The sequence below is a fragment of the Lissotriton helveticus genome, chromosome 1_1 (assembly GCF_964261635.1).
Source record: "Lissotriton helveticus chromosome 1_1, aLisHel1.1, whole genome shotgun sequence".
In the NCBI taxonomy this organism is placed as follows: domain Eukaryota; kingdom Metazoa; phylum Chordata; class Amphibia; order Caudata; family Salamandridae; genus Lissotriton; species Lissotriton helveticus.
The window spans coordinates 373,613,092-373,640,269 of NC_136057.1; the positions used below are offsets into that span (position 1 = coordinate 373,613,092).

The 27,178-nt window shown below is 46.5% G+C and overlaps 2 protein-coding genes across 7 annotated transcripts in view; both read right to left on the reverse strand.

Moving 5' to 3' along the window:
• The window catches only part of WNK1 (WNK lysine deficient protein kinase 1), a 1,347,111-nt gene that overhangs the window by 696,396 nt on the left and 623,537 nt on the right, over window positions 1-27,178 (reverse strand). The gene's annotated exons all lie outside the window — the stretch shown is intronic.
• On the reverse strand, window positions 21,000-26,503 carry LOC144809321 (uncharacterized). The gene has a single exon (XM_078673704.1). The coding sequence runs from the start codon at window positions 22,741-22,743 to the stop codon at window positions 21,553-21,555; it is 1,191 nt and encodes a 396-aa protein (XP_078529830.1). The 5' UTR covers window positions 22,744-26,503; the 3' UTR covers window positions 21,000-21,552.

Below are 27,178 nucleotides of genomic sequence, written 5' to 3' on the forward strand. Positions count from 1 at the left end.
GGCCAGACCTCTGCATCAGGGTCTGCCGCTCTAACCATTGAGCCACACTTCTCCACTGTAATTTGAGTGGTGCATATGTTAGTTATTTGGATTGAGAAGGATAGTAGAGGATTAGAAGAAGGGAAAGATTTGAATTTGTATAGCGCTTGCTACCTCTGATGAGACGTTGAAGTGACTTTTCGGCGACTAGCATGCTACTCTGTAATCCATAAAGAATTAGTGGTTAATTAGTATAACTAAATATCAAAGTAATTTGAGTGGTGGATATAAGCCGGTTATTTGGATTGAGAGGGATAGTGGAGGGATAGAAGAGGGAAAAGGTTTTAATTTATATAATGCTCGCTATCTCTTATAAGGTGTTGGAAGCGCATTTTTGGCGAGTAGCACGATACTCCGAAACCCAAACAGGGTAGAGATACTAATATATATATATATATATATATATATATATATATATATATGTATTGCAATGTATTGCTATGTTCAAACACCACTATAAGATGGCCATCGTATTTTCATTTTATATTTTTTTGGCCCTTGTTTATGTTTTCACTGTGACAATCACGTGTGTATTTGTGTTTTTTGAAACTTTATTAATATGTGGTTAGGAACATTACTCAACTACCCGTGATCAAGGCGACTGGTTCGCTGAAACGCGTTGGGCTGTTCCATGTACTGTGCTTTGGAACCGATGTGAATTAAAAGTAACTTGAGAAGTACACCCGACTGATGGAGTAATTAATTGAGACGTGTTACCTGAATGGAGTGCATCGGCACAGTTTTTACTGTGCTTCGCGAACTACAATATATATATATATATATATATATATATATATATATATATATATATATATACATACACATATACATATATATACATACATATATATACATATATATACATATATATACATATATACACATATATATATATACACATATATATATATACATATATATATATATACATATATATATATATATATACATATATATATATATATACATATACATATATATATATACATATATATATATATATACATATATATATATACATATATATATATACATATATATATATATACATATATATATATATACATATATATATATACATACATGTATACACACACACACACATGCATACACAGTTTTTAGATGTATGCCAACATTTTGGAACAGGAAAGTGGAAGATTTTGATAATAAAATCATGGTAACAGATTTTCCCCACTGACTACTACTGAAGCAGAAGCAAACTTAGGAGGGAGACAGGTGAAATAAAGCCTTTTTGGCTTTGAAATAGAGAGTTTCCCGCCTTAATCGGGTCTATTCTGAAGCATGCTTTTAGCAGTTAATTCAAAAACTATCTCTGCAAATTAGGGAAGAGGAGTTGGCCTAACAGCTAGGGCGCTCGACCTCGGACCTGGGGATCTGGGTTCGAGTCTCGGTAACAATTCCAAAAACCTCCTGTGATTCTGGGCAAATCCCTTAATCTCCCCGTGCCTAAAATGAATGTGTGTCCGTCCTCATGTAACGTAACTGGTGCTATGTAAAGCGCTCTGATACCTGATTCGGTTCGGGTATAGTTCGCGCTATATAAAACTCTGCAAAAAAAAAAAAATCGTAACTACTTATATCGCCCTCTGGCCAGGTTAGCACTAGAAAAAACCAAATAAATTACAGAATTATCAATGACTGCCTTGCCCCGTGTATTATCTTAAATTCGCGTAATCTCAAGAATGTTTTGCTAGTTGTGCTTTGCTTTAGTACTCGATGATAAAAATGTATCCCAAAGGTTAAACGGCTAGCTCCTGGGGATGCTGCTCAGAAAGTGCTAGTGCAGCCTCATACACAGGAGTTGGCACTACTCGTTATGTAACGTGCCAAACACAAAATAAATCTCACCTTACTGGTGCAGGTTCTGGAACAAGATCAGCAATCAACGTTAGAATGGGTAGGCACTCTTTTGCCAACCACTTTTAGGGACTGGGAATTGGAACAGTAACCCGAGTTGTCTGCAAGACCAGGTTCTCAACATTTGGATGTGGCCCTTAATGTGAACTGTATTAGTATCAGAACACTAATTGACATTAGAGAAAGCCATGTTTAGCGCAAATGTCAGCTCCTCCCCGCTCCCTCCTCCTCCTGCAAGACATATTCTACTAGATTATGCACTTCTCAATGGCATGAGAAACCAGAAGGCAAATTACACAGATTGTTGATTGCTCTATCAAGATTTCTTTTGATAAAAAGATGGACATTTGTAAGAGCGGTAGTAAGGTGGCTTGAAAAAGCCGTCTAGGAGAGAGTAACCTCCACAGATTAGAGGAAAAGACACCTGCCGCAGAGAAGCTGATGAAAAGAGCAATACATGTTCCAAGGCGTCAAGAAAAAGCAAGAAGTCCTAAGAAAAACAGTTTTTAGAGAAAAGTAAGTCTTGCTACAGGCTAATGTTCTCACGCAACGTAATGCTTTGTTCGGTCTAAAAGGTATTTCGGATGAAGTGTATTCAATCCAATGTATATTATGCATTATTTGGTATGACTGGCTTTATTCAGAAGAGACTAAGACAAATATTTGCTTCCTCTAGAGATGTTATTATTAGATTATTTTCAAACTGGCCATATATACTTTTATAAACGTGTTCCAAGAATAGACAACGAGCCAAGTTATTCTATAGTTTATGACTATCAGAGAGAATTCGAGGAAACTTCTAGCACCTAGGTTCTTTTCCATTATCAACATGTGACCATGCCACCTAGTGATCGACCTGGACGTTGCCTCTGGCTGGAATGCCAGAAACCGGTCCCCGGAAGCTTGTTTCCGGTCCAGGGAAGGCATGGCTTGGCAGTTCTGGCTGGACTGTTCCCATGAGGCACAGGGTCAGACTGAGTTGCATATAGCCATGTCTGAACTGGGGTGGCAGAGTGGGCTAAAGAACGGTGATGGATCAAACCCAGATCTTTTGACTGGGTGTGAGTGTTTGATTGATTCAGATGCTCCGTCCATCACCACCCCCTTTTGTACCGCTTTGGCCGCCATAAGTGTGGCAGGGTATGCTGAGACGTGAGTCCCTTGCTCAATTTGCCACTGGATTCAAGTAAGCCGGGCGAAGACGGCTGGAATGCCAGAAACCGGTCCCCGGAAGCTTGTTTCCGGTCCAGGGAAGGCATGGCTTGGCAGTTCGGGCTGGACTGTTCCCATGAGGCACAGGGTCAGACTGATTTGCATATAGCCATGTCTGAACTGGGGTGGCAGAGTGGGCTAAAGAACGGTGATGGATCAAACCCAGATCTTTTGACTGGGTGTGAGTGGTTGATTGGTTCAGATGCTCCGTCCATCACCACCCCCTTTTGCGTTGCCTCGGTCAATAAAGAGTGTTGCATGATTGATCCACTTCATGCCTGCATACCTGATGTGAGGAACACCCCCTTTCCCCTATAAGTATGTATGGATGGATGTGGTATTTATATAGCCTTGCCTGCAGACTTGATGTGCAGAACACCACCTTTCCTATGTAAGTATATATGTATAAGGTGTTTATATAGCACAAACCAAGCCGAAAAGCAGCAGAGCGATGTACATCTTCAGAGCATTGGTCTTCATAAGAAAAGGAGCCAAATAGTCTACCTACCAGGAGTAATGGAGCCACCAGACGGGTAACTTAGGCCTCGGCAAACGGGTTGCAAAGAACCTACTGACCAAATTTAGCATTGTTTTGGGTTGTTTTAAAGGGAAATAGTAAAGCCGTGGTACTCACTATCCAGAGAAACTGTTTGCCCCTGAAAAGTGCAGGTACTCTCCCATTAATTGTATTGTATCAGCGCTGAGAAGAACAGGTGTTCTTCCTCTCATATTATAGTAGTGCGAGTATTCGGTGCCGGGCAGTAGCTGCCCATTTAGAGCACTAGTTCCATTCCGGTCCCTTTAGTTGATTCTTTCTCCTCGCAGCTGTTCCCGGTTTCCCTAACCGCCTTGTTGATGAGGAAGTTTTTTTTTCTCCCTTTCACACAACATCGGTTCCTATAGGCACCTGGGATGTCTATATTTAGGCCCTCGCGATACATCGCATACGGATGTACATCCTGTGACTCACTGCTCAAAACATGCTATTTTGTATAACCTGCAAAATATGTCTCTATGACAATGGTTATCGTTAATTGACCAGCTTGTCGTGCGTGTACATCCACCTATTATTCTTTCAAACAAAAAAACATAAAGCACTAGTTCCAGGAGAAAACATCAAGTGTAATGCAGCATAATGGACATGGAGTAGTCCATGTAGTGTTAGGAATTAGGTCTCTGAAGACACATTGAGAAAATGCCCCCAAATGTGTCATGGGTCTGGGCATGTACCAGACACCGAATTGAGATGTGGTACCAAGTGTGTAGCAATTAGTAATACACGCGATCATCTGATTTCAGTGGCTTTAGCAGTAATTCGACAGGCACAGTCAAAAGGGAAAGTGAAAGGTGTACGTTACATCTAAATTGTAGTGTACAATCATCAGAGGAAGTATGCACAAATACAAACATGGACAGCCCACTCTCATTCAAACTGAATTACATCAAAACCATGGAGTTAAAGGTGGGGTGAACCTTTAAGAGCATTCTGTCCAAAGCAATAAAATACAGAGTTCTGAAACACACAGTGCTTGAAGCACATTCATGTAGCCTTCTGACATTATAACCGCCAAGAAACGAGGATTAATTGTGTAAAAGGACCAACAAGGATTTGCAGCAGTTATCACTCACATACGTGCTCTGAATAGAGGTTTGTGAAAAGCAGATGTTGACAGGCACGCACAAGGGGCATCCCACACCTTGAATGAGAGCATGCCTGTAGCACTATCACATGGGTGGGAACAAACACAGAAGAATAAAAGTCAGGCTTGAACTGAACTAAAAGCTCCTACAGGTGGAGATGCAGGAAACCCATGTGGAACTTGGAAGGGGGGACATTTACTTTTTAGGATGCCTGTAAACCAGGAAGGTTCCAAGTCACCAGGCATACCAGTTTTTGTTCAAAAAATGGGTTATTTGTATCAATGATGGGCCTTAACTTTTCTGGACTTTTGTCAGGTAGGAATCTAGAATCACCCCGATCAACTCAATACGAGTATCTATGAAGAACTGGAATAATTCCGAGAGAACTCAAGGATTCAAGGCAGAACAGAGTGCGGACTCCTCAAAATACCATTTTGAGGCAGTGGTCCATGTCGGGGCAGCAGTGGACCTCCCATAAACGCAGAATGACAGTAATATGTAGAGGAACTTTACAGAGACATAAGGGCCAAGTTAAGACCAAAGAGCAGTGTACTGGACTGGCAACGATGGCCTTCCAATGCCAAATTGGAGCAACTTCCTGTGCTGCTACAGGACGGATAGGTTACAGTTAGTATTCTACATTTCCACCAAGTACACTGAAGAACTTAGTTATTCTGGAAGACTGCCAAGACCCAATTCAAATCTAGGATCCTGGACATCAAGCCTTTACATGCCGGAAAGGCTGGTCTTGATGGTACTCCTTGGATTGTACTCAATTAGGTCAACCATACTGATTTTGCACTGCTGGAAGAATTTGCGTGGGAAAGTAAATCAAACAAATTCATACCAGGCATAAATTATGCATCTGCCTGAAGATTTGAAGACTCGAGCCAGGGTTTTCTGCACGGACAGACCAAAATTAATTATCGTAGCAAGGCACACAAGGACCGGAATTCATAATCCGAACAGGCAGTATACGTCTGAGGTGTCTGGGTGGTTGAGGGAAGGAGATGAGACTGTACACATAACCATTGGTGGGAAGGCATACAGGAGTCCCGAGTTCCACTCCAGCCATAACGCATCTCCTAAAGAGTGTTGTTGTGCAATCTTCAAAGAGCAAAACTTTAGACACTGCAGATTGGTGGAGAAAGGATTTAGCCAGGGTCCTCCCCACTGCCAGAAGACACCCTAGCCCACCTCAGGATGTAGCCGCAATTCGTGGTCTGCCAGACACGGTTTTCTCAACTACCCCACTCTAGCACTCAAAGACCCTGCCAAGTGGTTCGCAATTAGATGTCCTGATGGTCCAATAAATGCCAGAGGTACAAAGTCTCCTGGCACAGGACCAAAGGCTTCAACTCGTTGTGCCTCCTGTAACAGAATGCAGAGGAGCTTCTTTGAAAGTTGGTCGGAAAATTTACCAGAGCAAACAAAGGCTGGGGCATAGCCATGCTGAACAATTTGAAATGGGATGGACCGCTACCCTGGGAGAAAATGTTAGATCCTGCATCCCTCAGGGTGATAGCGCCACTAATGGGAAACTAATGCAACTTGGTGGCTGTTATTAATTTTGAAAGGGACTGGAAGGACTGGTGTCTGTGCTGGACTGCATGTTGCATGCCAGGTCAATATTCCTGGCCCCGAAAGGACTGGGGTGACTGCAACAGTGGCTGGGGAGACTGACAATACTTATTTGCCAGCCCCTGAGAGTAGCCTCGGAATTTCCTAAATTGATGAGGAAAATGTCTGGCAGAGGTCAAAAGACCCAGGAAGTGTGTTGTGGTTCTACTTTCTTGGAAAGTTCCAGGGCAGAATTAGCTTATTCGCTGAGTTGGTGACAAACACTGAATGGCTTATCCATGACAAAGGCATATCTGCAAATCCTATGGAGTACATCCAAGCAAGGCTGCAGAGCACCATATTGGTGCCAAACACCATTCCTAGACTATCAGTAGTATCAAGGCTAACACAAATTACGAATTTGGCTGCATCTTGACCATCCTGAATAGTTTGAGCCAGTGATGCCCTAAGATGTTACTGTACCATCTGCAAGATCTTGCTGGCCAGGTCTCTTAGAGCACGCATATATTGGCTCAATAAGCAAAGCACATTGACTGATCTCAATATTAGGCTGCTGAAGGAAAACATCTGTTGTCCAAATGCCTCAGTACATTTTCATTCCTATCCGAGGAATTGTGGGGAACGAATTGGGGTTCACCTTGCTGGTTTTATGCCTTAACAACCAGACACTCTGGAGTACGATGTTTAGAGAGAAAAAGGTGCCAGTCTGTAATGCCTGGCCACTTGACTGTTCACTGGCGGGCTAGAACAGGGCTTTGACTAGGTGCCCTTAAGTTGGAAGTTAGGGCCTCACTGAGAGGGAGCTTGGGTACAGATGTGCTGGTCCAGGCTATAAGATTCCCAGAAGTACATTTGTCATAGTCTCAATAGTAGGCAGATGTAGTTCGAAGAAATCAGCTACCCCTTGGATTACCTCCGCAAATGATTTACTCTTGCATTAGTGGTCAAAATGGTGAATCCAACCCAGTATCAGGGGGACGTAACAATCTCACTGGTATGTTATGTTACACAGTCTTGTAAAGCGCTCAGCTGCCCCAGCAAAGGGGCGTCCCGGCGCTGAATCCAGTTAAAGAAGGAGGTAGGGAGTCAGCAGGGCGGCATACAAAAAGGGATTATATCAAGGGGAATAAATATGTTTTGATAGCTTTCCTGAACTCTAGTAGACCTTCCACTTCACGAATGTGGGCTGGTAACACATTCCAAAGTTTTGCTGCTAAGAAGCGGAATGAACGTCCTTCCCGCTCGGCTTCGATTGATCCGGGGTAGGAACATACATGTTCAGCAGAGTACCAAGCATTTTCGGGGTGTCAAGTCTTAAGATTTTAAACGAAATGCATAAGGTCTGAAACTGTATCCGCTGAACTACCGGGAGCCAATGAAGTCTCCGGATGGTAGCAGAGATGGGGCTGAACCGGGGTAGGCCTATTAAGGCTCGAGCCGCCGCATTTTGAATGCGTTGTATTTGGGCAATTTCTGCTTGGTTAGCACCTAGGCAGCAGAGAACAAGCGTAGTCCAGTCTGGACATAACCGTAGACTGGACAATAAGCGGTCTTGTGGCGGGATCAAAATTTTTTAGAGCTGGTTTCAAGCTGCGTATTATGGCAAAACACGTGGCAGCAACTTTTTTCGTATGGGTGCTGAGAGCTGAGTCTAGCCAGACCCCCAGGTTTTTCACTTCCGTCTTAGGCGTAGGGACTTTACCCAAAATAGTTGGCCACCAATAATCTCCCCATAGGTTAGTGTTCTTTCCGACCAATAAAACCTCTGTTTTGGCGGCATTCAACTGTAGACAGTTAGATGTCATCCATTCTGCTATAGCAGCCAAGCCAGCCTTAAATCTGTCAGGGTCTGGGGTAGTACCTTCCGTAAGGGCGACCACTAGCTGCGTGTCGTCAGCGTATGAGATGATGTTAAGGTCCCATATTTTGGCGACCGCAGCTAGTGGCTGGACGTAAAGGTTGAACAGGGTGGGGCTCAATGCCGAGCCCTGAGGAACACCCTGTTCGAAAGCATACGCCCTGGAGAGAAAGGGAGGGGTAGAAACACGGAATGACCTCTCGGTCAGGAAGGATCTGAACCAGGCAAGAGCCATATCCGTGATACCTGCTTCTTCAAGCTGATGGAGCAGAATCTGATGGGAGACAGTGTCAAAGGCGGCACTCAGATCCAGTAGGATCAGTGCCGCCGTTTGACAGTGATCAAGAGTGGAACGAAGGTGCTCCGTCATAGCCAGGAGGGCAGTCTCTGTACTATGACCGGCGCGGAACTCATGTTGCGTTTCTCCAGAATGTTATTGGCATTCAATACGTTAGTGAGGATTGAATTAACATGGGACTCAGCGATCTTTGCCGCCCAGGGAAGCAGGGAGATAGGTCCGAAGTTTTCCGGCTTCAGAGGGTCTAAAGTAGTTTTTTTCAGTATAGGAGAAACCCATGCCTGTTTCCATTTAGCTGGAACAGTAGCAGCTGACAAGGAGGCATTAATAAGTCTGTGCAGCGGGACCAGGCAGTACAGAGAGGAGTCTCTAAACTGGCCGGGCTTAAGAGGGTCAGCCGGAGAGCCAGACTTAATGTGCCTAGGTAAATTGTTAAAATCTTCCCAAGAGATTTCAGGAATGACCGACAGTTGAGAGGCAGGGCTAAGCCTCGTGGGGGGAGTGGAGCCAGACATATAAAAAGGGGCAAAAGATTTATATATGCCACAAATTTTCTCCACAAAAAAGGGAGCCAGTTCCACACATTGAGCTACAGACGTAGGAATAATTTTAGGAGATTTTTTGGTATTCAGCTCTTTTTAAAGATGACTTTAGCGGGGTTGGAGCTAATTTTTATTTCGGAAGCATAGTACTCCGCCCGTGTCCTGCATATCGCTCTGCAATATGCTTTAAACTCCGTTAAATAGCGGGTTTTTTTTCCCCAGAGGAATAGTCTTTCCTCCATTCACGTTCGTGCCTTTTGCATGTCTTCTTCCGAACCGCCAAGGTGTCATTGTACTAGGGATTGGTCTTCTGAGTACGCCCTTTGACCCAGGTAGCTGGTATGAGTGTATCAAGTGCCCGGGTAAGCCATGCACAGGAGTCATATCCTGTCTCAACATTATTATATGGACCTAAAGGGTCGGATCCCAACAGGGCGTGAAAGTCTTCTACCCGGAACTTACGCCAAGGTCTTTTAAGAATAGAACCTTGAGTTTTACCAGGAGTAGATATAGGAATACCAAAGGTCATATCAACTAAAACATGGTCGGACCAGGCTATTGGAGTGGGAGTGGTAGTGTCGGGCATCTCAATATTGGTAAAAATCGGATCCAGCACATGACCTCCTATATGAGTGGGACTCAATTATTTGAAGGAGCTGAAAGGCAGCCAAATCAGCCGTCAGGGTGCAAATGGTCGAGTCGTGCTCTAGCTCGAAGTGGAGATTAAGATCACCCAATACGCTAAAATTGGCTGACCCCACAGCGAACGCTTCTACTATCTCCAGAAGAGCATTATTAAATCCGGAGGCGGATCCAGGGGGCTTGTATATAAGCAATCCTGAAAAGGTGAAATGTGTGTTTATGGAGATGCTAAAATGTGCACATTCCCCCCCTTCCATATTGACCTTCTCAAAGAGGCAGGAATAGACGGATCTCGTAATCACGGCAATACCACCGCCTCTGGTAGCTCTATTTACCATAGAAATCGAGTAGTCAGGGGGTAGAGCTAAATTCGGAATGGTGTACATGTCGTCACTCATCCACGTTTCAGTTAAAAAGAAAATATCAGGAGATTCGTCAATTATGAGGTCGAGTATCTCCGCATGATGCTTGGCTAGCGACTGCACATTCAGCTGCAGCACCTTTAACTGTTGTTGCAAGGGAGGTTTAAGAGAGGTTCCTATAGCGGTAGGTGTAGAAAGAGAAAACAAGCCACACGAGCAAGTTAGCGGACCACACAGGGGGTGTAGAGGGGCCAAACAGCCATGAGGTTTAGAGGGGCGCAGATTAAACAGACCCTCTCTAGAATAATACCCTCGATCCGGCAGTTCTTGGTCAGCATCTCTGGCGAGGGGCGACGGACTGGTGCGGACTGGCGCAGACGGGCTTGCCTTTGGCACGCCTTCGGCGCACCCGCTGCGCCCGCCTGCTGCGCGGATGGATGCTGATGGCCATTAATGGGACGGGAGGAGGGTGGGAGGAGTACAACAACTGGTCCGCATCCCTCACAATCCCCCCAAGATGGCGGCTTACCCCTGGCTATTCCCGCGTCAGCACCTAGTCGGCTGCGAGGGAATCAGGGGTAGAAATGCGGCGGAGATGAGGTAAGTGAGCACCCAGAGCGCGGTGCAGGTCTCAGTGCACTTTACAATTTGCAATGTTAAAAACAGACAATTTACACACTTTAAAAAGAATTTTGCGGGGAGGAGCTTGGCGGGCATCCGTGATGGCCGCGTGAGCACAGCGCTCTCCGGACCCCCGCCACTCCCGGCATGATATCCTGAACATATCCTGATTTCTCACAAGGATTAATGGAGAGGAACCTGGGCTGATCTTAATATTGTTTTCGGATTTTGAATTGGACAAGGGGCACCGAAGCTACATCGACTCAAACTTTCGGGCCCGCCTTGGTGGCGCGCCCGGGTCTTGGTGGGGCTCTGTTGCCGTGTCGGAGATGAACAACAGCGGCAGGGGGACTCGACTCATGGGTCCCCCTCTTAACTTTCGGTTTCGATTCTGACTCAGGCTATGTCTTCCAACGGAGGTGTCTGGCCGGTACTGAGTCCAGCGGCGAGAGATTGCAGTTGAGCCTTTTGTCTGCTTCGTGTCCCTCCGGGCCGGTTCGCACCTCGTCTTGCCCTCGCTGCTGACTTCTGGCTCCGGCGCCCTGTCTTCCTGTGGCCATTTTCACCAGGTCGCGTGGGTCCCGTGGGGACGCGGTCTCCGATATGACTGGCAGGGGGGACCAAGAGCGGCGGAAGACCAAGACGCCCATTCGCGGGGGCCCGGTCCAGTCTAATGTCATGGACCGGTACACACAGTCGAAGGTGTCCCCCGGTGCCGCCTTGTCTGGCCAGAGTGCAGTGGGGCACCCTTCGGAGGCTTCGGCGGAGCCGTCCCTGCAGGACATCATGGGCGCCATCTCGGGTATGAGAGAAACCATCGGTCAACAGTATGAAGCTCTGGCCCACAAAATTGATACTGTGGCTATTGATGTGAACCTGATTCGGGCCGACTTATCTAAAACCAATGAGAAGGTGAAGTAATTGGACCTCAAGTCATCTAGCCTCACGGCCGACGTCTCGGAGATACAGACGGAGATCGGCAACCTCAGAAAGGCGAACGATTTCATGACTCAGCGCTTGGAGGATTTTGAAAACAGGGCACGGCGTTGTAATGTACGTGTTATTGGTGTCCCGGAAAATCCTGATCCGCATTCTGTTGATCTCCTGGTTGAGGACTTGATACAAAACTACCTTTCTCCATCCGGATTGAGCAAATTCTTTGCGGTGGAACGTGCCCATCGTGTTCCCGGTGGCCAGGGCAAGCCGGGCGCCCCGCCGAGGCCCATTGTCGCAAAACTTTTTTACTATAGGGACCGAGACGCTATCCTGCAGGCCTCGAGAGCTAAGGGCCCGGTGGCCTTCGAAAATGCCACGGTGAACTTCTATCCGGACTTCTCACAGCTGGTGCAGAGGCAGCGAATGGGCTTCCGTGGAGTCAAGAAGCGTCTTCGGGACCTGGGTCTGCGATACGCCATGCTTTTTCCTACCAGGCTGCGAGTGGAGTACAATGAACGGACCCTTTTCTTTGATCGACCTGATTCGGTAAATGACTGGCTGGACTCTCTGCCGGACCGGCCTAATTTCGCTGATCCCACCGAGCACCCGGGTGGTGCCGAGGGTGGCGTGGAGAGTTGAACTTGTTATCTGGGCCCCGGTTTCCGTATCATGTAATTTCTTCCCGGGTTCTGTACTTGAGTGATCTGTTTTCTGTGTACTCTCTTTTCCCCTTATTTCTGTCGGGGTGGCGGGTGGGACAGGGCCTTTACCTCCTCCGGGGTCTTTTTGTAGAATGGGGGTTTTTGGGCGACAGGCACACTGCATGTTGGGGTGGCTTTTTTGTCTACTGCAGGGGTGCAGGGTGGGGGGTGTTTCCTTGGGTGTTGGGGGGGGGGGGGGTTGTTGGGGCGTTTGCAGTTTGTGTTTTGTTTTTTCAAGGCGATTTTATTTTGCTACTTGTACTTTCAGTGTCATGCTCATTGGGGGGTGGTTTCTGCATTACTTCGTGGGATGGGGGGTAGCGGGTTGAGGTTTATTTCATGGAATGTCAATGGTCTAGGGGATCGTATAAAGCGAGGGGTGGTGTTGCGATGCCTGCGACGTTTGTCTCCCGATATTGTCTTTCTGCAGGAGACACACCTAGTGGGCAATACTTGTCGCGCGATGAATAGGTGGGGCTATCGTCTTGTTGCGCACTCAGGGTTTACAACGGGTTCTAGGGGGGTGGGCATCCTTGTCCGGGCTTCTCTTCCCCTTGCGATAGATGATGTGATCCTCGATGATCGGGGGCGCTATGCCGTCCTCGTGGGACGATATGAGGGCAAGACCCTTTCCCTGTTCACCGTCTATGTGCCCCCTGGCCTGCAGACCTCTACCTTCTCTGATTTGGGCCGAGTTTTGTTGGGACTCCCTGATGGTGCTCTTTTCATGGCTGGTGACTTTAATTCTGTTCTCTCTGGTCTGAGTGATCGTTACCCCCCTAGGGATATTCCTTCGACCCATTTATGGCTGGGTGGCTTTTTTGGTGGACTGCTGGAGACTTATGCACCCCACTCAACTTCAGTATACTTTCCACTCTGGGGCCCATGGGAGTTTGTCTAGATTAGATTATTTCCTCATGCCAGCTGAACAGTCGTCGGCTGTCCGGGAGATTAGGCACCTCCCCCGGGGCATCTCGGACCATTCTCCGCTCTGGCTCTGTTTGGATGTGGGGGTGGAGGCGGCGGGCCGGGTGGCTCCTATCAACCCTTGGTACCTGGCCTCCCCTGAGACCCGTGGTCAATTGATTACGTCCCTGGACAATTACTTTCTGGATAACGAGGGGTCTGTCTCTTCTGCTGTGTCCCTATGGGAGGCTTTTAAGACAGTAATTCGTGGGCAGGCCCTGTCCCTTATTGCTGAAACCAAAAAGGCAAGGAATCGGGAGGTGGTGGATCTTGAGATGGAAATACTTGAGATGGAGGCTGACCTGGAATCGGGTGTCACTCGTGCTAAACTCCATGCCCTGGGTCTGAAGCAATTTGCCTATAAGTCTCTGGTCACAGATGCGGCCAAAATGATGTTTAGGGAGCAACAGGGTCGTCTGTATGATGTTGGGGACAAAGCGGGTAAGTTACTTGCCTGGTTGGACAAGAAAGAGAGGGCGAATCGAGTGGTGCCTGTGATTCAGACTTTGAATGGTGTGCGGGTGACGGACCCGGTTGGAATAGTGGAATGTTTTGCGGACTACTTTCGTGCGGTTTACTCCCCAGTGTCGGTAAGGGATGAAGACGACTCTCGCCTCTTGCTGTGTGACATAGCTTTGCCCTGCCTCTCCGACTTGGAGCGGTCCTCCAAAGAGGCCCCGTTCTCTACGGACGAAATCGCGACTGCTATTCGCTCTCTCCGTTCGGGCAAGGCTTTGGGCCTGAACGGTTTGCCAATCGAGTTATACAAACTGCGCCCTGACCAGATTGCGCCCTATCTTCGAACAATGTTTTCGGAGTCCCGTGAGCGGGGTGCTCTCCCTTATGACCAGCGTCTGGCCACGATTGTGGTAATTCCTAAAGATGGTAAGCCCCGAGATCTTTGTTCGTCATATAGACCCATCTCCCTGTTGAATGTCGAGCCTAAGGTTCTTGCCAAGGTCCTGGCTACTCGCCTCCTAACGGTCATTAGTGACTTGATTCATCCGGACCAATCCGGATTTATCCCGCACCGTAACACAGCTCTTAATCTGCGTCGCCTTCATGGAGCCATCGCGAGGGCGGGGCTTCTGACGGAGCCGGCCATTTTGGCTTCGTTGGATGCCTCGATGGCCTTCGACACGATAGAGTGGCCCTACCTTTGGGCGGCTCTTGAGAAGTTTGGTTTTGGCCCGGGGTTCATCGGGTGGGTGAAGCTGCTGTATACCGACCCCCTGGCACAGGTCGTGGTTAACGGTCGAGTGTCGGCTCCCTTTCCCCTTGGTAGGGGGACCAGACAGGGGTGCCCCTTGTCTCCACTACTTTTTGCTCTCGCGTTAGAGCCGCTAGCTGCGTGGATTCGATGGGAACCTTCTCTCAAGGGTATACGTTGGTCCCCAGATTTTGAGGACCGTGTTTCGCTTTATGCGGACGACATTCTTCTTTATCTTACTTCCCCGCGTAAATCTTTGAATGTCCTGTTTGACGTTCTCGCCTCGTTTGGTAAGAATTCTGGTTTGATTATAAACTGGGCTAAATCCTGCGTCTATGCTATTTCGGGTGATCTGCCCCCGTTGCCGAATAGATTTCCCATCCAGGTTGTTCAGTCCGGTTTCAAATACTTGGGGGTTTTTATTACATTGGATTCGTCGCTCAGATTTGAACGTAATCTCCTTCCCCCGCTTCATAGATTGAGGCTGGACATGGCTCGCTGGCGTAAATTACCCTTGTCGCCGCTGGGCAGGGCCGCCCTTTTCAAATGATGTCCTTGCCGCGATTCCTTTACGCGCTCCAGAATTGCTATGGCGATATCCCCGCTACTTATTTCCGAGAGGTCGAGAGTCTACAAAGGCAACTGATTTGGGACGGGCGCCCACGTATTGCACTTGCGAAGCTCACCATCCCTTGGTATGACGGGGGCATAGCACTTCCTGATATCAGGAGATATTATTGGGCTACGCAACTGTCTGCCATTAACCATTCGATGTATTCCCCGGGTCCGGATCCGGCCTTTGAAATGGACAGACTCCAGCTACCGGGTGGTGACTTTAATAGAGCGCTTTACTCTAAGTCGTCTGGGCTCAAACCTTACGGGACCAACTAGGAACGCGGTTCGTGTGTGGCGCGCTGCGAATGTGAGCTTAGGGTGGGATGAACGAGTGACGCTGGCGACTCCGCTTTTCGCGTCTGAGCTTTTGGGATGTCTGTGGACAACGAAGGGGTTTGACCGCTGGGACATGATTGGGATCTGTAGAGTGGGTGACGTGTGTGCGAATGGAACGGTGAAGTCCTTCGAGGCCCTTCGGAATGATTATGACCTGAGTGATAGGGAATTTTTTAGATATTTACAGGTCCGTCATGCCCTCACTTCTGTTCTGCCTTCCGGTACCGCTGTCCCCGAGTCCTCCCCCCTCGAAGATCGTATCCTGGACGGTCATATCCCTGATAGCACTATCTCCTTGATTTATAAGAAGCTTATTTACAATCGCACGGACTTGCTCGTTCGACTTCGGGAGGCATGGGTCGGCGACGGGCTGGAATTGCATGACGAGGATTGGCAATTGGCGCTATCTTCTCCGAAAGAGGTCGCCATTCCGGCCCGTCTCCGTCTTGGTCAGCTCAAGATCCTCCACCGGGTGTATGTTACTGGTCCTCGTTTGGTTGTGATGGGTTTTTCCCCGGATGGCCTCTGCAAGCGTGGGTGTGGGATGAGTGCCACGTTTCTTCACATTCTTTGGGAGTGTCCGAGGGTGGCTGCCTATTGGACGGGGGTACTTGCGGTGATGGCTGCTGTGACTGGAATTGCCCTGGTGCCGGAGGCAAGGAGATGTTTGTTGAATGTTTGGGAACCTACCGATTGTTCGGTGGCCCAAACCAGGTGGGCGACCCTGGGGTATATGGTGGCAAAGCGGGACATAGCGCAACTTTGGGGCTCACACAGGCCCCCCACTGTCTCCGTGTGGGAAGAAAACATGGACTGGTCTATGTTCCGCGAAAAGACTGTCTACACAGCCAGGGGCAGACCTAGGGCATGGACGAAGATCTGGTGTCAGTGGAAAGCCTATCGCGGGGATATTGGTGCTCCTCCCCTGGTGGAGGCCCCTGATGTTCCCTTGTCACCCTAGGTTGGCGTTCCTGAACTTTTGTATACTGTCCTTTGGTTTGATGTATTTGTGCTCCTCCCCTGGTGGAGGCCCCTGATATTCCCTTGTCACCCTAGATTGGCGTTCCTGAACTTTCGTATACTGTCCTTTGGTTTGATTGACCTCCCCGCTGTCCCTCCGCCTTGACTTAGCCTACTGATTGTGACTTTGTATTCCTGCTTAGTGACGTTTCCCCCCCCCCCTCCAGGGCTGACTCTCTGTGTATTATTCCTTCGCCTTGTTTTTGTTGTTTGTTGTTTTTGGTGTGCTTTAAATTAAGAAAAATGTCTTATCCTGTTCCATATTGTGGGCGACATTTTGTATCCGGATTGTGCCTGACCGCCAGAGTGGCGACCACTGTTTTATACCGTGTTATGCTCCGATCTTAGCGGCCAGCCCGTGTGGTTGTAGGCCCATCTCTGTACACATGATTTTGTTGTTCAATAAAAGTTTTTAACCAAAAAAAAAAAAAAAAAAAAAAAAATGAATTTTGCCACAAAGCCTATCTCTCCCGGCTTCCGCCTCAGGAGAGTCTTCAAGTCTAGGTATCTTGTAAAGTCATCATAGTGAGTGGATAGATCATCCCCATTTTCACTATTGTCATCTCTAGGTGGTGGTAATCTCTGGCCAGTATCACAGCCAAAAAGATAATGTAACGTTTGACGGTACATTCTTCTTACTGGAAGCATAGGATCAGAGTCAGGCTATATGGCACCGGTGACCCATTGTGCTTTAGTAATTTCGTAGCACATCGGTCTTGATCAGGTTGCTTGGGGGTCAGACATCAAAACCAGCACTGGATCCTTCTCTAGCAGAGGAGACCGTAACAGCATCGGATCCGTGTGGGGTTGCCCAACTGAGGGACTCTGCTGGTCCTTAGGGCCTGAATTTGCTTCAAATGGAGCCGGGAGGACACCATGGCCTCCTTAAAGGCATTTATTTGCTGCGGCATGGCAAATGGCTAGGAAAATCTAGGCATCGGGGGTTCGGAGTCCATTGCCTTCACGCTCAGACTGTCTCCGGCTCAAGCGTTTAAGGGGTTGCTGGTCTATAGGGCGCCAGGTCCGCTGGGTTCTTTTCTAGAGGACTTGCAGATAGCGATATCTGAGTTGGCGCTGACCACACAGCATTGTGTCGTGGCGGGTGACTTCAATTTCCATCTTGAAGCGACCAGCGACCCGGACACCATCAAACTGCTGGACATTACATCTCCGCTGGGTCTCGCACCTTTTGTGTCAGGTCCCACGCACGACAAGGGGCATACCCTCGATCAGGTCTTCTCGTCAGTGCCGGTTGTTGATGTCGAGACCACACCGGTGCTCTGGACGGACCATAGGCTGATCAGGTTCTCCGTGTTGGAGAGTGGGCGGCTTGCCAACACTGTCCCCATGCGAACTAGACCAGCCTTCAGAGCACTATACAAAGTGACGCCCGATATGTTGGAGCTGGCGCTCTCGGAACATCCTTGTCATCTTTCGGGCGATCTGGAAAAGGATACGGAGGCTCTGCAGCAGTGGCTGACGGAAAGGCTTGACGATCTTGCACCCAAGGCTGCCCAGCGGCCTATGGCTTTCCGCCAATCGGCGCCGTGGTTTACTGAGGCGCTGCGGCTGGCCCGCAGCCAATGTAAGGTTGCGGAGCAGGCCTGGCGTCTTCAGTATGACGGGGAGGCCAAATTGGCCTACAGAGCGGCAGTTAAAGCCTATCACCGGGACATCTTATGTGCAAAGAAAGAATACCTTGCTAGGAGGATTGAGATGGCGGCGAACTCCTGTAAGGAGATCTTCACCGTGGTGAAGGAGTTCACCACCCCTAGCTCCTACCTTCCCCCGTCATTATCTTCTGATGCGTGGGATCTCGCCAAATTTTTTACCAGCAAGATCAAGGCAATTCAGGCTTCTTTCTCGGAGAGTTCGGAGGAGGGCGGCTGCAGCCCCGGGCTGGGGCATGGGCCATCGCCCACGCCTGACGCAGTGCTGGCAGATTTTCCTGCTGTCTCTAGCGAGGCGTCCCGGGTGCTGCTGGCCGGCCTCAAATCAGGCTCGCCACTTGACCCCTGCCCTGCTAAATTTTTGGCAGAGATGGCGGCGGTGGTGAATCCTCTGGTTAATCCCATCCTCAACATCTCTCTGAGGGAGGGGAGTGTCCCTAGCACCTGGAAAAGGGCGATGGTGATCCCCCTCCTGAAAAAGCCTGGTCTTGACGCCGATGTTCTGGCCAATTACAGGCCAATTTCACTTCTTCCGGCTTTGGCGAAGATCACTGAAAAACATGTTCATGGTGTCTTGTCGAGCTTTCTTGAAACCAACAACCTGCTCCATCCTTCCCAATCCGGATTCCGTCCTAATTTTAGTACGGAAACGGCGTTGTTGGAGGTCTCAGAGATCATCAGGGAGACCTTGGATGTTGGTGGCAAGGCCATGTTAGTCATGTTGGACCTGTCGGCGGCCTTCGACACCGTCCCCCATGAGGCGCTTCTTGCCAGGCTCCATGACATCGGCATCAGGGGGACGGTGTTCAAATGGTTTTCATCTTTTTTGGAAGGTCGCCGCCAGACGGTCTGGGTCTCCCAGAGCTCCTCCGAGATGCCGCCTTTGGGAGTAGGGGTTCCACAGGGTTCTGTGTTGAGCCCGTCATTGTTCAACATCTATATGTCCCCTCTGGCGGCGGCGGTGGAGGCTCATGGGGCCCGGATCGTGTCTTACGCCGATGACACGCAACTTCTCTTCACATGCGGTAAAGATCTAGCATTCGATGGAGAGAATATCCGGGGTTGTCTTGGCATGGTATTCGATTGGCTTCAGCGGAATAGCCTGAAGGCTAACTCCAGCAAGTCGGAGGTTTTATTCTTCGGCTGTGCTATCGACCCTGAGTGGCGGCTATGGTGGCCGTCTGAAATGTGCCCTCCTACACAGTCTTCAGTGGTCGCAAAAAATCTTGGGGTTAAACTAGACAATAAGCTTTCGCTGAGAGCGCATGTCCTGGGTCTGGCCGGCACCTGTTTCGGTATTCTGAAAATGCTCCGCAAGTTTCTTCCACTGCTTTCTGCGGAGCACAGGCGGATAACCGTCCAGGCGCTTATCGGATCCAGGCTGGATTATGCCAACGCCCTTTTTCTTGGCCTCCCTGAATACCTTGTCCAGCGCCTGCAGGTGGCTCAAAACTCTGCTGCCCGGGCCATTTTTGGTTTGCATAGGCGAGCACGAGCGTCTGGGCTGCAGCAAATGCTTCATTGGCTACCTATCCGGAAGCGGATTATGTTTAAATCCCTGACGTTGATGCATAAAGCACTTTTCGGCTCAGGGGCCGGGTACCTAAGGCGCAGGTTGGCCTTCTATCGCCCAACCCGCTCGCTACGGTCAGAATCTCTTTTCACTGCCGTGGTTCCGCGTGTGAGGAAGGCCCGCACAGGGGGCCGTTCTTTCAGCTGCAAGGCTCCCCAGTTGTGGAACACTCTGCCACTGGCACTACGCAGTACACCCCCAATCTGCTCCAGTTTAGGAAGAACCTGAAGACGTGGCTTTTTAATCTGTAGTTCCTTTCGGGTGGGTTCTGTTTTATTTGCTTTCTGTATTTGATTTCATTGTTGTGTTATTTGGTACTGAGCTGCCTGTGGAAAGCGCCGGGACACTCTTTTGGAGTAGCCGTGCGCTATATAAACTTAGTTTAACATAACATAACATAACATAACATGCACTAGGATCAACTGTAGCATCAGCTCTACAATCGGAGATCTGGAAAGGCAAAGACTAACATTGTGGCACCCTTGCACCTTCTTTTTGAATAGACAGGGCCAAGATAGGGTCGATTTTCAATTTCGATAGGATTTCAACCAAGAAGGTAGCCTCGCTGAGGAGCGGGCTTGGGAGCGAACTTACACCCTTGACTTCAAGCAGGACTTAAAAGAGGGCTGCAACTTTTTGTGTTTAGCAATGTACAGCTTTGGTTCTCAGTCCAAACACAAGGTGAGGGTAATGAAGGCATTTTTGTCGCATAACTTCAAAGTGTGCCCAGAACCAAAGTACTGGAAACACACCACTTGCTGGTTTGTGACTGACATACATTTCCTAAAATTGCAGCATGGTTTGAAACATTTAGTTTTAGCAATGAAAACCGTTCCCTAGTGCACTGGACGTCGCTCGATTTTCAGGAGTCGTGGGCAGCCAACGAAATTGGGAGTGGTGCTCTAAATCAGTTCCTGAAGGCGTGGAAAAAAACAGACTGATGCCAGCGCTCAGGTCGGCACGTATTTGCAGCATCTCTCCATCACTTCTGAAGCAATACGGAGTCATTTCCGAGGCGGAAGGTGCCACCTAGATGTGAGGGACCACTGTTGGAGAAAGATTTCACAGATCCAGTCTTAACACCTGGGGAGCATTTAAAGATCAGGAATCTGCAGTTAGAAGTATCCATCAGAACCAAAGATTAATTTCTGAATTTCCAAACTTATGCTGAACAGAAACTGCAAAAGAGAACAATGCAGTCTGGAAACTAATTTAATACTGTCACCATATATTATGAAAACATGACAATTGTTTAGTAGAAGAAAATACTGAATGAACCAATTTAAAATGTTGAAAAGCATCTCACAAAACAAAATCCTTACATGAGTAGATTGAAGGATATTTTATAGTATACTGGAAAAATATGCACAAAGAGGTTCAAAGTGTTCATAAAATAGTTACCGATTATTGTGCCGGAAGTATTTTCTAAATGCGATATTCATTTGTGCAATGTGAACTAGAGTACTTTAGAGAGGAGTACTAAATTATCTTATGCAACCTTATACATTTTTTTAATGTAAACATACTTTCACTTGCATTAGTATTTTGTCAAAGATTAACACAGCTATTGTTGCCAATTGCAGATAAAATGGTAAATGTATCCTATTCAATGAGTCAATTCTATAAATTAGAAATATTCAACTATAAAGACTAGACATTATAATGCATAGAAAGGGCTTTGCAAGCAACAGCATATATGACCTGCTCATGCAGACTATTCTGACCCTGCATATGACAGATATGAATGTGCCAACAGGCAGAAACTACTTTTGAAACTATACTCAGAAGGCTAAATACAGCATGTCAATACATGTCAATATTTTCTGCAACACACAAAAAGATTCACTAGTATTAGTGATCAAAGATTTGACTAGAATAGGCAGAAGACAAATGAGGAACACTTATAACCTGAAAATATGCAGCTGGAGCTCCCATAGGATTGGACATGGACAATGACTGTTGAGTATTCACTCCCTGCGAGTAGCAGACAAGCTGGGGATCCTGAAATACGGTCTGAGGTAGCTGATAATAGGGTAGAAAAATGTCGGCTCCAAATGATGTTGCAGAGCCTGATTGTGGTGGAGAAAGAAAATCACCAAGGTCTGAGGATGTCCGCTGTGAATAGTCACTCGAGTAGTCAGAGCTGCTTTCAGCATAGACTGATGACATTGGTTCTCTGTAAAAAAGAGTTGGCTCAATTCCTGAATGGTGATATTGTTCTTCTGTCACAGGTTGTAGTCGACAATGGAGGCTAGTGGTTTGAGAGAAATCATCCTGATTTAAATCAGAGGAACCTCTGCGGCTTTTGTATATTCGTTGTGTTAAAAATCCACTACCCTCTGCTGCAGGAGAGCTTGAAGTATGCACATGAAATTCAAAGACACAATTGGGACACCCCTCAGTCCCGGTAGAAAGCACAGGGGGTGCAGAATGAGGAACCAAAATCTGGTGGAAGGCCACTTGAGAGTCACTGGAGGGTGCGGATGCATTAAACTGACTACGATCTGAGTGCAGGCTCTGTACAGGGTGCGCCAGGTAAGTTGGTCCATAGTTTTGGCAGTTATAGACGGATACCTGTGAAAAATGTTGTTTTTCAGGTATGTGTCCTAGACCAGAAGAGCTGGAATAGGGAAAACTGTCACAATGATCTAATTGTTGCTGGTAGTGCCTGTCAGTTAAATAAGATATTTCACATGGATTCCTGCAAGACTCTACAGATGATGCTGTACCTGGAAGAACGTTGCTAAAAATAGGAGGTGGGTCAAATGAAGAATGTACATCACTGCTGTGAGGGTGAATTTTCTGGCCAAAATTCCTTAAGAGGGGTTGGTGCCGAGCATGGGCTTCCAGGAAAGAGGTGCTCTTGCGTCGCTGAGAAATGGCGACCTTTTGAGGGCAGGCTGGTGGTGGTGAAAAGGACACTGGCCGGTTTTGAATTGTTGGGAAAAGGTGCGGAGAATCTGTGAATGTTGGGGGTCCCACGTACGGATGCACCATGGACTGAGGCTGCATTGACATGAACAAGACAAGGAATTTGTACATTTAGAGAAGAAAAACAGTACATTGACATAAACAGCCACATGGACAGCAATGCTTATGATTAGTAAAAATGGTCTTTACCGCGGCCAGCAGACAGATAGAATATTTGGGATGCAAGAACGTTTTGGTTGGGAAAACCAGACATTTTTAAATATACATTAAATAAATGCACATGTGGTTAAGGTGGCTGCATAAAGGAGGCCATGTTTGTGACATAAGCTGCTCTTCTGAACTAGCCATCTAAGCTATTTATACAAGAACTTTGCATATCTAGACAACTAAGGTCTATCTAGTGCTTTGTCAAAATACAAAAAAATTGGCACAGTAAGCTCTGTATAAAGCAGAAAGCTGTACACACAAATCCCACATCTGCAGCACAAGACATTCTATAGTTTTGTATGCAGTTTCAGAATCTAACTATCCAGAATCTTTTAACTATTTGCCTTCATGGGGATGGACATGATACACAACCTAGTCATGCAATTAGAACTCCGCTTTTCCCTAAAGACTGAACACCTTTTCTATACCACGACTGAGGGTCTCAGACTGCCTAAACTTTTTTAGCCAAAAATATATTAACACTATATTTAAGGGAATTACTTCATGTTGGCTGTAACCATGCATGGCAGCTCACAATATCACCCGTAAGTCTCACAGACGATTCAACAGGGCTGATTTGTGGAGACTAGAATATGCATCATCGTTTTTTAGGTCTGGTTTGACAGTGCAGCTATCTACTAGACATACTGTTCAAAATTCTTTACAATATTCTTTAAATGGCTTGGACTTCCCCCAGAGTGCTCTTGCCTCAAACTAATGGCTATTTGATTTATAAACCCAACTTTCACGAAGTGCCTACATTGGAATGTGTGGGAAATCTGCTTTTTCCCACGGCCACCCCAATTAAATCACCTTTTGCTGGTATTAGAACTCTGTGCAATTTACCACTGCTAACCAGTAGTAAAGTGCCTGTGTTGCCCATTTAACCATGGGTAATTTGTCTTATTTCTGATAGACACATTTAACTTGCTTGTAAGTCCCTAATATATGGTGTAAAAAGTGCACTCATGGCTTGGAAGTTAAAAGCCACTTGTGGACTGCCACACCTATTGTGCCGTCCACTACAGTGCCAGTGCAAACATGGCTTCAGTTCTGCTCTGCCTAGTCCCAGTGATGCAGTGTAAACCTGCAGTGCAACCTGTTACAATAACCCTATCCGACAGGGAAAAACATCACTTTAAATATTCGTAGGCCGTCATTTAGGCCTTGTTGCCCAGAAAGCAGGGTGCATTGTATTCCAAAGTGGCACATGTAGAACATTAATGTTACCATGTCCGTACAATGACTAGGACCTAAAAGCTATGTTCACGGTGGGAGACCTAGCTGGCCTATGTAGATAAGTAAAGAACACATTAAAATAACACTGATAGCGTGGGAAATGGAACGATTAGAAAAATATTTAAATAACTTCAAGAGTTATTAAAAAATCAATTAAAAGGTGAAAGAAGAATTTTAATAAATAGTAAATAAAAGTAACTTTTAGAAAGAAATCCTTTACTTGCCTCAACTGTCATATGGATAATTAAACTAAGCCTCAGCCAGCTATTAGCCTGTGCTCAGCCTTGAATAGGTGTGAAATAGGTAGGAAATGACTTCCAAGAGCAAAGAATAGGCTATCCCGCATGGGCATACATTATTCCTTTTCGCCACAGAATATACAGGACAGGGGCTATAAGCCTCCTTTTGATAAACAGCATCAACTCCTGCTCGACAGGTCTGTTGAGCCACAAAGGGCACACCTTTGAGAGAGAACTGGATTCCAAGACAATGCTTGTGGATTCTTTCTGGTTGCTTGCAATAGTCCTACCAGATTTTGTATCTGGGTCTGTTGTAGCTACAGTGCATCCTCAAACTGCACTTTGGTGTTAGATGTGGGAGGAAACTAGGATTAGCATAGCACACAGTCCTTAGGGCCCAAGCTTAGTGCGGCTAAAGACTTTTGCCATCTTGAAAATGCACGGACCTGTGGCGTTGTGGGGCGAGTGAGGCAACAGGAACTACTAGAAAAGTAAGTAGAGGTGGCCCCAGGAGGATGTACCCAAGACTCATTTCCATCCACTGGCTAGTGCCAGGCATAAATGTGGAGTTACCATGCAGTCACTTCAGAATACTCTCTGGACCTACGGATATCAGAAGGGGGTTGAACCTGCTGTCTGCAACTTTGGAGGAGTCCTAAGCGACTAGACCTGCTCCCTCTTGTAACCAGGACAAAGAGGTGGAATCTGAGGCTCAGCTGAATGAGCTTGTGTGTGGCTACAGGGAGACAGCAGCTGCAAGAGGGTTTTTCCTGTAAGTATCCAGAGCCTATATCACAAATCCTTTTTAATGTTCTCTTCCTCAAAGGCAATTGAATAATATAAATATGCTCATACAACAAATAATAGCAGACCGGAATAGCTGTCACCATTAACAAAAAAACTTTACCCTAGAATTTCTAATCTCTATTCCACTCTTTATGGGGATTATTAAATTCTTCAATTATGCCAGATGGTTATGCATATTCGAAGCTGGACAAAGAGACCAGCATGTAACACTAATATACACTAGAATACTGATGAGCCTTTCATGTTCATATAGGTCTTACAAATCTATTCTGATCAACAAACAGCAGCAAATCCTTTATGCAGTATCACCAAGAAAGAGCAATAAAAGCAGATTTTGAATACAGCATTGACACATTTATTTTTAAAGAGAAAAACCGATATCACAGAATATACTGACTATATACTTGATCATAGTGGTTGTTTTGCATTTTAACAAATGGGAAACCTAGAACAAGAGTTGGCTCTCAAACCTCATGTATACAGCTGCAATATGAAACAGGAAAAGGGTGTTTGTGCAGTCAGCAGAGTCTCTTTTAGATTGCTCAAGGAGCTAGGCAAACACGAGGAAAACAATTAACACAAATATGGTGAAGCAGCCTACAGGCAAAGCAAATAGTTGTTTTTTTCAATGGTTATAAAGAGTTATATCCACCCAGAAGGGCATCTTCTCACTGAAAGAAGACTGAGACTAAAATGAGGCAAATGAAACTAGCTTAGCAAAACAGGAAAGGTTGTAGAATCCTCCTGAACAAAAAGTAGGTTTGCTTGGCTTTACGAGGGCAAAGGTAAATTCTTTCAGGCTTTGGCATCTTAGAAGCCCCTTGAACGTTAGCATAAGTAACATTTCTCACTTAAGTCCAAAATTCTCTAGCTGAAGATTATATAGGAGGTGCAGAAACCATACCTCAAATACAGAATGAAGCAAGCAGCTTCAAAGAACAGCAACACAACAAGATAGAGTTTCATCTGTGAATCTGTTATAGAGGACAGGAAGCAAGCGAGACAAATACCTCACTGATCTCATCAGCAGGCATTTGTACCTTTCTAATAACTATTTCTACCAGAAAAAACTATATGTGCAATATATGTGCAAGGGAGAAGCTGGAAAATATATAAAAAACAAGGCAGAATGTGGGAATATGTCCCACTGGTTGAGTTGCAAGTGGAAGAAAATTACCATGGTAAAAGTTTAGATCAGAAGTCCAGTAGTGTTCACAAAGTGGCATGACCATGTGGTGGCCTTTCTAGGTTCGACATGGTCTTTGGCATAGTGCTTTAGCTGATCTTCAAAGATAAATGGAGTCAAAGAGATTTGTTCAACAAGTACTGGTCCACATTGTGTGATCCACAGCTTGGGAATAGTCTGTTCTATACTGTTTAGTCACAATAGAAACTGTGGCCTTTCCACAAGACATCTCTAGAAGGTACTTTTTAGATTTATGTAAGGATACCAAAATAATATTTTAGATACAAGTTCGACAAAGACTTTCAAAATGAGTGGCAAAAACAGATTTGCCCTTGAAGGAATGGTAAGGAAATAATGGAAAAGTAGCTACCATTGTTTTCCCCCTACCAAAGCGTATATAGATGCCTTTTAGTGCTATTTTGCCTATTCAACATTTCTTTGGTGTCGTGAAATGCCCTAAGCATTCAAATACTCTACAGCACTATAAGAAATCCTTGTAAATTCTACACAATCTCCTGTTTTCAGGGACCCTTTCAACCTCAACTGATTCATAAAGGGCTGCAAAAAAGATTAAACTGTATAGAGATTATCACAGGGAACATCTCTTCCCTACTACATTGATGTTTTTATTCGCGATGCAGTAGAGGTTGTGCATACTCTAAAATTTGTTTAGAAAGCAAACAGCTATTTAAGACCAAGAGTAATGGATTGTTTAGTTCAATTTAGATACGAGATGAGATTCCTGAGGAATAGCATTATTCCCGATTACAAGCACCGAAACAGAAATGGTATAACCATGCCATAGATCAAAATATCACCATGAAACCTCAAACGAGGCTTCAATTGGTGAATCATGGAAGTTAAAAGG

Coding starts and splice junctions, on each gene's coding strand:
- LOC144809321 (XM_078673704.1), bottom strand. CDS start 22,743: ATGTACAAATTCCTTGTCTTGTTCATGTCAATGCAGCCTCAGTCCATG.